At 42.5% G+C, this 13,844-nt stretch overlaps 1 protein-coding gene across 3 annotated transcripts in view; it reads right to left on the reverse strand.

Moving 5' to 3' along the window:
* Positions 1-13,844, reverse strand: part of dock8 (dedicator of cytokinesis 8) — a 173,447-nt gene that overhangs the window by 142,590 nt on the left and 17,013 nt on the right. For 2 of the 3 annotated variants that reach the window (XM_062025731.1, XM_062025730.1), the window contains exon 2: positions 4,985-5,084. The exons of the other annotated variant lie outside the window; for it this stretch is intronic. In XM_062025731.1, the coding sequence (XP_061881715.1) occupies positions 4,985-5,084 (100 nt within the window). The remainder of the gene's footprint in view (positions 1-4,984; positions 5,085-13,844) is intronic. 3 annotated transcript variants of the gene reach the window in all.

Here is a 13,844-nt window from a genome sequence, read left to right on the forward strand (position 1 = left end):
GTCGAGTTTCAGATGAAAGTTCTCTTTTTCTGGCCATTTTGAGCGTTTAATAGACCCCACAAATGTGATGCTCCAGAAACTCAAGGTCAGTTTTGTAGCTTCTGTAACGAGCTAAACTGTTTTCAGATGTGTGAACATGATTGCACAAGGGTTTTCTAATCATCAATTAGCCTTCTGAGCCAATGAGCAAACACATTGTACCATTAGAACACTGGAGTGATAGTTGCTGGAAATGGGCCTCTATACACCTATGTAGATATTGCACCAAAAAACAGACATTTGCAGCTAGAATAGTCATTTACCACATTAGCAATGTATAGAGTGTATTTCTTTAAAGTTAAGACTAGTTTAAAGTTATCTTCATTGAAAAGTACAGTGCTTTTCCTTCAAAAATAAGGACATTTCAATGTGACCCCAAACTTTGGAACGGTAGTGTATATATATACATACATACACACACACACAGATTATATATATATATATATATATATATATATATATATATATATATATATATATATATATATATACACACGCACACACACACACACACACACACACACGCGCACACACACACACACACACACACACACACACACACACACACACACACACACACACACACACACACACACACACACACACACACACACACACACACACACACGTATAAAACGTCATCACTACAAACAACTTAGTCAAGGTTTAGGAAAGCACAGCATTGATTTAGTGTTCTGTTGCATGGTCTGTCTGCTGTGTGCTTCGATGTTAAACGGCAAAAAAACTGTCTCGGTTGACCTTGGCGGCATTGGCATTTAGCAGGACTTCTGCTGATCGATAACCTTGACTGTGTGAAAAGCAAAAAGTAGCTCAGTTTTCTGGGTTCTGTGTGGAAAGGCAGGTAAAGTACAGGTAGACATGTAAAAAAAATAAATAAAAAAAAAATAAAATAAAAAAAGTCGTACCATTATTTTCAACACAACACCATTGCAAAATAGGGATGGGTACCTATCACATTTGAATGGATATGGTACCGATTCCCAGGTACTGGTACTCAACGGTACCAATTTTCACCACTTTTGTGTGTGTTAACGTGTTAATAAATGTTATTTGTTTAATAATAAAACCTTGTTTTTTATTAAACATTTAACACTGAGCTGATACTGATACTGAGAACTGTGCTGTCTAGTTGTTGTTGATATCTTACACTTCTGAGTCTCATTTGCAAAGTATTACATATCAGACTTTGAATGCAGTTTCAATACCGAGACATTAGTTGGATGGCAGTAGCGCATAGACTTTGTGTGTTCCCCCGCCTAGAAGTAGTCTTTGCCATTCAACTGAAAATGCTAGTCTAGTCTTTGGTTGAGCCCTTCACTGAGTTTGTACTGTAATTATTCTACTTATTACGCAGCAATTGTTTGATTGTAACATGCATCATTCTTTCCATTTTCTACCACTTGTCTCTGTTGGGGTTGCGGGGGGGGGGGGAGCCTATTCCAGCTGCACTTGGGCGGAAGGCAGATCTTAGTTGCAATTTTTATTATCAAATTTTGAGGTGTTGAAATAGCTGTGTAAAACTGCTAATGATAGCGTACTTTGGAAAGGTGAAACCTTAGACCCAATCCCAATATACCCCCTCACCCTACTTTTGAACCCTATTCTTAAATTTTGCGCGTTCCCGTGAAGGTAGTGGTGTCCCAATGACTGTAGGGGTAGTGGGCATAATTAAGGGGGAGAGGGTATGAGTAAGGCATTTCAGATGCTGACTCGCTCCGGTAGAGCCAGACAAAATTCCATAATTTCTGCATAAGTTATATATTACATAATAATTTGGAAGGTTAGCTTGTAATGTTAGCCAGCTAGCCACGCTAGCTAACGTTAGGCTAAAACACTAAATAATAATACTAAAATACTCATACTTTAAAGCTTGTGAATGTGCAAACATTAACGTTACATACCTTCAAAAAATTCACAAGAGACAACAGTCGTCGATTGCGGCTTCTTCTCCATGTAGTTCTTTGTTTATTAATCAACATAAAAAAAAACATCTCAGGCGTTAACTCCATTGCTGTCGGGTTTGTCGTGGAATGGTGGGACTAGAGGGTTGTACAGTACACCGCTACTAATAAAGTACAGCGGTACTAATGAATTTTAAAAAAGGTACTACTGCCTTTGGAAAACACCCGTAGTTGTTTTTCATCCACATCTGTCTATATGTGTTGGCCCTACAATGAGGTGGCGACTTGTCCAGGATTTACCCCGCCTACCGGCCGCATGCAGCTGGGACAGGCTCCAGCACCCCACGTGACCCCGAAAGGGACAAGCGGTAGTAAAATGGATGGATGGATGTGCTGAGGTGTGGGCCGTGCGGCGGTGACTTTGCTGAGCCGAGGCGCGGTGCATTCGTGTGTCAAAACGCACACACCGAGCGCATACGCTCAGAAAAAAGCGTCCAAAGGATCAATGACAAAATAATAGCAATTCTACTGGTTAATAAAAAGGGCGGGTGAAAGGCAATATTAAGGTATTCGGGCTTCAAACTATCGATAAAGATGCCGCTTTAAACACAGAAGTGCCGCGCTTGCTGCTTTAAAACATGCCCAGCCAAATGTGTCAATACAGCATTACCACCGTTGCTTCAAATTTAGGTAAACATTTAAATAACAAACATCTTGACCTTTAAAGCGTGGCAGGTAATATAGTTAACAGCTTCCACCGTGCACATACACAGTAGATACAAGACACGCATACAGCTGGTTGGCTTGTTGAAAATGATTAGCGCAGTCAAATAGCCCACGTAATGTAAAATAATGCAAGTGACTTGACTGAATTTCCTAACAAATTCCCACTGTTTAATGTGTGTTTTATCTTTAACAATGTGTGTTTTTCCTGCTACTTGTCTTATCTGTGTACTTTTAGCCTTTTTGTTTTTAGTATTTACTAATGATTGTATTTGTCTTAAAGCACAGATAAACCATAAATCATGAAGCATTTAACACAATGTCAATAAAGGTTTCTATTTTATTGTACCCTAAGTCAGATTATGGCAGGCTATATGTAGAATGGAAAATAATTGTAAACTGTTCTTTGAGTGCAATAAGAAAATGCGCCTTTTAATTTTAATTCCAATCATTTAAAATTTTTATTTGGGTGTAATAAGAAACATATGTGTAAGCATAAGTTTTATCTTAAATTTTCTGTTAAAATGAAGCCAATAATGACATTTTTTGTGGTCCCCTTCATTTTGAAGAGTATCAAATAGTATTGAAATACGGAACGATATACATTTTGGTACCAAAATATTGGCTTTCGGGACAACGCTATGTGGGACGTATGTTCAAACGTAACTATGTAGTCGCTTACGTGCCCAATTCTTAGGGAAGATTACAAAGCTCTTCCCCTTTTTGCTTCATTTCGAGGGTGTAGTGGTAGTGAGTGAGGGCTAGTGGTAGTGAAAGAGGGAGTGTATTGGGATTGGGCCTTAATGTACATGTGTGTGTTTTCTATCAGGCATACTTGCTTTGTTGTCATGTTAAATTACAACATTACCAAGAGGCAGTTTGGCTGAGTTTGCTCTCAGTGCTTGTTTTCCCGAAAGTTTTTTTTTTAGCCGGTGCCGAAGCTGCAACTGGACATGATGTCAAATGCAACAAAGGTGTCAAAAAATGGTACTGTTTGATTTTACATGAGTTGATACCCGGTAGTCGCGACTAAATTTGGTAGGTACTAGAGATGCGCGGTTTGCGGACACAACCGCGAGTCCGCGGATAATCCACGGGTCGGGCGGATGCATGACGAAAAAAATAGATTTTAAATAGATTCGAGCGGGTGGCGGTTGAACCAATTCGGAAATATATATACATAGTTAAATGTTGTTACCCACATACGAAAAACGAGCAGCACTCTTTTAAACAGACAATTATTCATCAGGCACTGCTGCAGCTGTCACGCCAAATCCCCCCCCCCCCATTTACTTCCGGGGCTGCGTCCAATAAAGTCACAAAGTTGCCGGGGGTCCTTAACCGGCACGCGACTGTCCCGTTTCGCACCTGTACAAAAAAAAACAATAATCGATTCCTTCACATTCCAGCAGCTGTCAAAGACGAAGTATCCTTCCAGCGACGGGCAGTCAAAGCCGAAGTGCTATCGATCGCTGTCAATGACGTAAGAGGAAACATGACCACGGAAGTAAATGGGGGGTGGGGGGGAGGTTTTTGTAGGGGGAAGAAATTTGGCATGACACAGCACACCACAACACAACACAACAGAAGAGGAAAAAAATAAAAAGACAGCAACGCCGGCAGCAAACGTGGTACGCGACAAACTAAAAAAGGGAATACTAAAGACCAGGGAAAAAAAATAACAATAATAGTCAACACTTTCTTAATGGAAATGACAATATTATTATAATAATGATAAATAATATTATCACGCATTAATATCTCTTAGCCTCTAATGCGTGGCCAAGAGATATTAATGCGTGGCACGCATTGAATGTCTCTGCTGCATTGGATCAGTCTCCTTTCTCCTTTCTAACCTCACTAATGCCTTGCATCGTCTATATTAGATATATAACAACGGGTGGGTGGCGGGCGGTTGTGGTTTTGATAAAATGTTAGTTAGGGTGGATGGCGGGTGGATGACGACTTTTGTGATGCGGTTGCGGATGAAATCATTGCCTATCCGCGCATCTCTAGTAGGTACCTATAAAACGACTGAATTCTGCCTCCGTTACAGCTCTGATATTTTTGCAAAGCCGGAAAATTGCCCAATCAATCTTGCCAACTTTCACAGTAGCATATTTTTCAGAAGATTTTAGTCTGGTTCCAATTTGTACTTCAAAGGCCTTCAATGACTTTATACCCATTGTATTTATCAGCAACTGCATTATGTCCTTCTACTGGTGGATAAATTGTGTAAAATGGTTATTTTCTAAATTATAAAACAATAATTTTCAGATTCCACAAAAAGTCAAACTTACCACAGTAAGGTAAGTTGTGGCTGACGCATTGGAGTTTGTCCGTCTGTGATAATAGCCGTAGTTGCCGCTGAAGTTTCGCCTGATCTCTGCAGACGAATGTCTGGAATGAAGCATCATTTATTAGATAGCGTTAGCATACCAATGCACATTGCTAAAAATGTGGGCATACAAATCCTTCAATAGGGACCACAGATCTAAGACTGTTGTATACCATAACTTAGCATATTTCTAGCATAATGCACATCATAATGTATCTTAATGAGGGATACAACAGCAGGTTTACCATTGTTTCCACTTGCATTGGTTTGAATTGCTCATCCGTGGTGATTCCATTCACACTATTGTTCCCAACTCACAACAGAAGCACAACTATGTTGAGGCTTTGTCATGTTGCGCAGCACAACGGGCAGTGGAATAAATACGGTGTCCCGGTTTGAGTGTCAGGCTGCAGCAGAAAATCTACATGACATGGCAATCAATGGAGGGGCTTTCAAATAGACTGACTAGATACAGTGAATGTTTGTGTTCTACAAAAAAAAAGGGCCGGGCCAGAGAATGAAAAGAACAGAACCATTCTACCAACTGGTTGAATACATTTCACCATACAGCTAAGAAACATAATACATATTTGCTTTACAACCTATTTTGCATGGTCATACAGTTGAAAATACTGTATAACGGAAATGCATATACTGGCAAACACAATGGATGCATTCAAAGGGGCAGAATTAGATGTTGCTTTATATTTTTATTATTATTATTTGTCTTCAACTATATTATTCAGGTAGTTTTTTTCCCAAAAAGGTTTCTACACGTTCGCAATTTTTTGTATCTGGGTATAGTTGGTTGTAGAGATGGGCGATATGTCAAGACTGGGTTCTTGGGTTTTGTTTCTCCAGAAGGCAACGGAAAGTTGGCGCGAGCCAGACGTGAGTTTGAATACATGTTTTAATTTTAACAAATAAAAAAAAGGAATAAACAAAAGGCGCTCACAGTGGAGGTAAAAAACTTGACTAGGAAAACAAAAGGCGCGCACAAAGGCGGAAATACAAAACTTGCACAAATGCAGAAACTATGAACAATTAAACAAAAACACTAACTGTGGCATAAATGAACAAAACTTACTTGGCAAAGAACTGTGACATGACATGAAGCAGAGTGCTGAAATAGTGTGAGGACGCCAGGACGAACAACAGAAACAGACAGATTTAAATAGTGACGTGATCAGTGAAAACAGGTGCGTGACTCGAAACAGGAAACAGGTGCGTGACAAGACAGGTGAAAACTAATGGGTGACCATGGAAACCAAACCAAACAAGGAAGTGCAACCAGGAACTAAAAAGAGTCCAAAAAACAAACACATGGCCAAAACTAAAACATGAACAGACATGATGCATGACCAAAACAAAAACATGAACAGACATGACAGAACCCCCCCCTTACGGACAGATCCCAGATGTCCAAAAAACAGGATCAAGAGTCATGGGAGGGCGGGAGGGGGACATGGCGGTGGGTCGCCAGGCCAAGTGGCCCCGAATCCACCGAGGCATAGTCATGTGGCGGCGGCGAGTGGAACGCCGCCGCCACAGGCGAGGTGGGCGACCCGGGAAGGGCCACATGCATGGCCGACGAAGAGGTGGCCGCACTTGGCGTGGCGGACGACCAGGTAGTGGCCACAACCGTGGCAGACGAGGAGGCAGGCGCGTCGTCGTCATTGCAGGCGTGGAAACCGCAGATGACGCAGGTGCAGCAGACGAAGCAGGCGGCGAAGCTTGGCGTGGCACTTCAGGCGGCGAAGCTTGGTTTTGGCCGCTTGGAGGGTCTTGGCTGCTTGGAAGGTCTTGGTGAGGGTCTGGGTCTTGGTCTTGGCGAGGGTCTGGGTCTTGGGATGGTTGGTCTTGGACTTGGTCTTGGTGTTGGCATGGTTGGTCTTGGACTTGGTGTGGTTGGTCTTGGTCTTGGACTTGACATGGTTGGTCTTGGACTTGGACTTGGCGTGGTTGGTCTTGGACTTGGACTTGGCGTAGTTGGTCTTGGTATGGTTGGTCTTGGTATGGTTGGTCTTGGACTTGGTGTTGGCATGGGGGGTCTTGGACTTGGTCTTGGCATGGTGTGTCTTGGCATGGTGTGTCTTGGACTTGGTCTTGGCATGGTGTGTCTTGGCATGGTGTGTCTTGGACTTGGTCTTAGCATGGTGTGTCTTGGAATGGGGGGTCTTGGACTTGGTCTTGGCATGGTGTGTCTTGGCATGGGGGGTCTTGGACTTGGTCTTGGCATGGTGTGTCCTGGCATGGGGGGTCTTGGACTTGGTCTTGGCATGGTGTGTCTTGGTCTTGGCGTGGCGCTGCGACTGGCGGCACTGGGCGTCGTGGAGCTGCGACTGGCGGCACTGGGCATCGTGGAGCTGCGACTGGCGGCACTTGGCGTGGTGGAGCTGCGACTGGCGGCACTTGGCGTTGTGGAGCTGCGACTGGCGGCACTTGGCGTCGTGGAGCTGTGACTGGCGGCACTTGGCGTCGTGGAGCTGCGACTGGCGGCACTTGGCGACGTGAAGCTGCGACTGGCGGCACTTGGCGGCGTGGAGCAGGTAGCGGAACTTGGCGTGGAGCTGCGACTGGTGGCGCTTGGCGTGGAGCTGCGACTGGTGGCGCTTGGCGTGGAGCTGCGACTGGTGGCGCTTGGCGTGGAGCTGCGACTGGTGGTGCTTGGCGTGGAGCTTGTTGTGGTGGAGCTTGGTGTGGTGCAGGTGGAGGTGGCCTAGCTGGAGGTTGCGGCTTGGCAGGCCGAAAGACCGGTGCTGGTGACCGAACCGGAGGTTGCGGCTTATCAGGCCGAAAGACTGGTGGTGGTGGTCGTGCTGGAGGCTGTGGCTTGGCGTGACGAAAGACTGGTGGTGGTGGTCGTGCTGGAGGCTGTGGCTTGGCGTGACGAAATACGGGTGGTGGTGGTGGTCGTGCTGGAGGCTGTGGCTTGGCGTGACGAAAAGCGACCCCACCTGAACAGTCCCCAGCCCTAGCCCCCCCTCAAGGAGCGGATCCCAGACGCGCTCCCTGCGGTCTGGAACCGTCTTTTGGGGTGGGTGGAGGGAGGTCAGGAGGGGGGCAGAATCTTCCCCTTGAAATTGTCCAAAATGTCTTTCCTTCCTTCCACCTGGGCTTTTGTGGGTGGATAAAAAGAAAAATTTTGTGACGGGGGCGGGGTTTGAGTCTTGGGGGGCGGGGCATGAAAACTAGGTGACTGTGATTGACAGGATCTAATTTGTAAAAACATGTCCTGATAATGTCTTATCATGTTTTTACAGTCTTTTGCTGGAGGTGAGTGATCAAAAGAAAAAGAGTTCAGAGAAAAAAAATCTTGAGCTGTGATGTCATCAGGGTGACGCCGGGCTGCGTGTGGCTTGCTTCCGCCCGGAGGGGGAGGAGCTTGCGGGAGTGACGTGTCCTCTCTGCTTGCGGAAGCCCTCCCTGACGTCCTTCGTCGGGAGTGGCGCCTCCGGGACTGCAGTGACGCAGCGCAGTCCTCGGACCAAATGGAGTCTCTGTACTCCATGGAGGAGTAGCGCAGCGATTCCTCCTCCATGGCGCGGAGGACCTCCCTCGCTGCCTCATCAAAACCGTCCAACTTTCGTTTGGAGAAACTGTTATGCTGGCGTCCTACTGTCAAGACTGGGTTCTTGGGTTTTCTTTCTCCAGAAGGCAACGGAAAGTTGGCGCGAGCCAGACGTGAGTTTGAATACATGTTTTAATTTTAACAAATAAAAAAAAGGAATAAACAAAAGGCGCTCACAGTGGAGGTAAAAAACTTGACTAGGAAAACAAAAGGCGCGCACAAAGGCGGAAATACAAAACTTGCACAAATGCAGAAACTATGAACAATTAAACAAAAACACTAACTGTGGCATAAATGAACAAAACTTACTTGGCAAAGAACTGTGACATGACATGAAGCAGAGTGCTGAAATAGTGTGAGGACGCCAGGACGAACAACAGAAACAGACAGATTTAAATAGTGACGTGATCAGTGAAAACAGGTGCGTGACTCGAAACGTGAAACAGGTGTGTGACAAGACAGGTGAAAACTAATGGGTGACCATGGAAACCAAACCAAACAAGGAAGTGCAACCAGGAACTAAAAAGAGTCCAAAAAACAAACACATGGCCAAAACTAAAACATGAACAGACATGACACGATAGGCCTGAAATCTACATTGCGATATATGTTTCATCCTCCTGCAATATTGATGAATATCACAATATTTATAATGTAAATTATGATTAAACCATTTCAAAACAAGATACAAAGGCTCCTAATTTAACTGCTGCTGACGTATGCGGCAATATATTGCATTATTTCTGGTTCTATTATTTCTCAAAACCATCATTAATCTACCTGCTAATTTACTGTTAATATCTGGTTATTTTCTGTTTTAACATGGTTCTATCTATACTTCTGTTAAAATGGAATAAACACTTATTCTTCTGTTGTTTGGCTACTATATTAGTTCTGGGCAATACTACAAATGTGGGTATCAATCCAATTTCAAGTAGGTACAGCGGTTGTATTGGTCATACCAATGCTGATAGTGATACTGAACATTTTCAATATCATTGTTTTTGTCATCAGTTTTTTGTCACAATTATAAGCAGACACAAATACAAGATGGCTATGGAACAATATCAATTAAACATTAAAAGTATAGTATAGCAAGTATAGCAAAAGTGTAGCATATCCAGCTATTCCTCGTCCTTAATAATCCTTGTAAGCAACGTAGTTTATTTTCCCCCATGGAAACGAGAATTACTGACTTAGAAGTGGCTTTGCATTGTGAAGGAACATTAACCGCCAGCAAAAATGCAACAGTATGTTAAGGACGTGTTCGTTCGCTTGTCACCGTCAAATCTGCGAGACACAGCTCGGTTCGAACCCCGGCTTCCGCCATCTTATTCACGTCTGTTGTGTGGTTGAGCAAGACACTTCACCCTTGCTCCTGATGAGTCGTGTTTAGGGCCTTGCATAGCAGCTCCTGCCATCAGTGTGTGAATGTGTGAATGTGGAAATAGTGTCAAAGCGCTTTGAGTACCTTGAAGGTAGAAAAGCGCTATACAAGTATAACCCAGTTAGAATAATACATAATGTTGGATATTAAGAACATTCAAACCCTTCATTTATTGAATCAAAAATATTGAAATTTCACGACATGGTGAATTTGCGAACAGCTAAAATTATGTACGGGGCAATCTATAACCAGCTACCCAAGAACGTACAACAATTCTTCTCAACAAAAGAGAAGAAATATAACCTTAGATAAAAATTTTATTTAAAACATTTGTATGCACGTACAACACTTAAGACCTTTAGTATATCAGTATGTGGAATTAAATTATGGAATCAAATCAAACAATGTACTAATATCATCCAATTCAAGAAACGGTTCAAACTTAAAGTGTTTACAAAGTACAAAGAAGATGTACCATGATAAACATTCTGAATGTATTGATAATCTTATTTATCTCACCATATGACATACAACCTACTTCACTATCTTTTTAAAAAAATCTTAGTACTTATGGAGAATACTGTGAATAAATTGAGAACAGGAAGTCATCAAAAGTGTTAACAACTGCTACGTAATGGAAAAGGGGTAGGATTAAATAAGCTCTGCTTTTTCCTACTCCTTTTGAACATGTTGAAAAGACCAACTGGAAATTGTGATGTATAATGTTTTAATTGTATGCATGTTCGAAACAAACTCAAACTCAAAGGTAAAAGGGTTGACCAGAGGGGAATTCAGCGTCCGTGCAAAATGAGACTAGAAATAGTACAAAATATCCCCTATTATGCCTATTAAAATACAACATTTTGGCCCTGGAACTGATTTCTATTTCCATTATTTCTAGAAAATCAATCTAGTAAAAAATGACATCCGTAGGAAGGTTGGCATTTGGGTTTGAGAGCAGGATACCAGAGCAAAGTCCAACGAGAGAGCAGCATTTTATGTCAACAGAACCTTGCAAGACTCTAATGGTCGTATTTTAGTTCCAGGCAGCCACTGACCCCAACATAGAAAACCAGAAACGTCTTTTCTAGCCTTAAGGCTATCCCAACCTTGTAAAATGTTTGTAACACTCCACTTCTAAAGAGCTTAGCCCTACCCAAAAACCACAAACTACACTACAGAAACGCCATCTCTATACATTCCATAGTTAGCAAAAGACAAAGCCCAAACATGTTCATGCAGCATGATGATGCATAGGCATGATGCCTCTACAAAACATAAAGAATAGAAAAGTATTATTTGCATGTGCACAGGGGCCCTCTCATGCCCGCCCATTGTGGTTGCTTGCTAGCATACAAACACAAAGCGCATTGCTATAAAAAGCCAGAGCAAGTAAAACAGTAATCAGGCCTTGCCAGCAGCACACAGGCATTATTTTATCACAGCACACAAACAGCCTGTGACCATTGTCTTTAGTGGACATCTTCACGGTTTAGCACATAAACCAAAGCAAGAAAATTACAAAAAAAAGTCATCTATATTACAGTCTTTTCTGTAATAACTTGGTGTTACTAAAAGATATAGAGCAAACAAATCCAAAGGGCAAATATTTGCACAATAGACAACACCTTACAATGCTATTCACCTGTGACGACACTGATTGTGCAACAGCAGAGACAAGATAAGAACAGGAAGACTTGTGTTTATATCATCATCTCACTCACACTCCTTTGAGTCTAATCTGGACCTTCAGAATAACCATTAAACTCTTTTGAGTCTAATCTGGACCTTCAGAACAACCATTAAAGTCCTCTCGCAGAAGGCGTCCCCTCAGTTTGATGATGATGATGCTGTTCTAAAATAAAAAGCGAGAGCGCAGTCAACTCGAGCTGCAAACTGTGAACGAGATTCCCAAATGTGTTTTTTTGTACGCAAATGACAGGAGAGACTGAACACAATGATTATTTTAGATCAGGAATCAGTAATAAATATTAATGCTTGTTTCCAGTTTGAAATCAAATGTAATTTTAAAAATTCATACATGACTTAAAATTCAAACAGCTGTAATTAGGGATGTTTCAAACAGGTTTTATGCTCCGATACCGATCATCCATAAGTGACATTGGCCGATACCCATCACATGTTTAGACTAGTTTAGATTGAGGTACAACGTTTTTTTAACATCTGTGAAGGCACCATTAATTCAGAAAGGTACATACAGGTTTTGGAGCAACATATGTTGCCATCCAAGCAACGTCTTTTTCATGGACGCCCCTGCTTATTTCAGCAAGACAATGCCAAGCCACATTCTGCATGTGTTACAATAGCGTGGCTTCGAGAGAGTGCGGGTACTAGACTGGCCTGCCTGTAGTCCAGACCTGTTTCCCATTGAAAATGTGTGGCGCAATATAAAGCCTAAAATACCACAACGAACACCCCGGACTGTTGAACAACTTAAGCTGTACATCAAGCAAGAATGGGAAATAATTCCACCTGAAAAGCTTCAAAAATTGGTCTCCTCAGTTCCCAAACGTTTACTGAGTGTTGTTAAAAGGAAAGGCCATGTAACACAGTGGTAAAAATGCCCCTGTGCCAACCTTTTTGCAATGTGTTGCTGCCATTAAATTCTAAGTTAATGATTATTTGCAAAAAAAATATGTTTCTCAGTTCGGACATTAAATATCTTGTCTTTGCTATCTATTCAGTTGAACATAAGTTGAAAGGGATTTGCAAATCATTGTATTCTGTTTTTATTTACGATTTACACAACGTGCCAACTTCACTGGTTTTGGGTTTTGTAGTACAAACGACGCCGCTGCTGCAAAGAGTGACCGCTTTGCCTCCTGTATGCATGCACATGGCAGTTATCGAGGCCGGCAAACTCAGCGAGTTCATTTTCTTTCATCGTTTTGTTAATTGACTTATCGCATATCAGCACAAGTCTAGTGAGTGCTATGAAAAGGTTAACAATATTATTCAACTATTTCCTTATTCTCTTAAATTACATTGTTTGAGCAAAACAAAGTCAACAGTACACAATAACTAAAAAAAAGCAAACACTACTATCTACTACTCATTTAAATCCTTTGATTTTACCCTCCTGTGTCCAGGGACTTATTTCCTGAGTTTGCAAACATTAACAAAAATGACAAAAACCAGATTTTGTGCAAATGAAAATATCATTGTAGTATTGAACATATACTGATACTACCCTTGGTATCGACACTAAAGATATACAGTATGGGTCAATCCTGCCCGCTCTTATGTGTAGCCTGGTCGCTAAACAGCAACATCCATCCATCAATGTTTTACCGCTTGTCCCGTTCGGGGTCGCGGGGGGTGCTGGAGCCTGTCTCAGCTGCATTCGGGCAGAAAGTGGGGTACACCCTGGACAAGTCGCCACCTCATCACAGGGCCAACACAGATAGACAGACAACACTCACACTCACATTCACACACTAGAGCCAATTTAGTGTTGCCAATCAACCTATCCCCAGGTGCATGTCTTTGGAGGTGGGAGGAAGCCAGAGTACCCGGAGGGAACCCACGCAGTCACGCGGAGAACATGCAAACTCCACACAGAAAGATCCCGAGCCCAGGATCAAACCTAGGACCTTCGTATTGTGAGGCACACGCACTAACCCCTGCACCACTGTGCTGCCAGACACTGCTATATTATTCTCTCTCTAGACTTGTATTAATCTACTTGTTAATTTCCGGTTAATAGCTGCCTACTTTCTGCTGTAACATTGTACCATCTGCATTTGTTAAAGTTTACTAAGCACTTCTTATTTATTGTGTTGTTCCAAGCTCGCTTAGCAGCTAGTTTAGCGATTAGCATGCCTACTTGTCTGTTCTTGCTTG

This window comes from Entelurus aequoreus, linkage group LG17 (genome assembly GCF_033978785.1).
Source record: "Entelurus aequoreus isolate RoL-2023_Sb linkage group LG17, RoL_Eaeq_v1.1, whole genome shotgun sequence".
NCBI lineage: Eukaryota > Metazoa > Chordata > Actinopteri > Syngnathiformes > Syngnathidae > Entelurus > Entelurus aequoreus.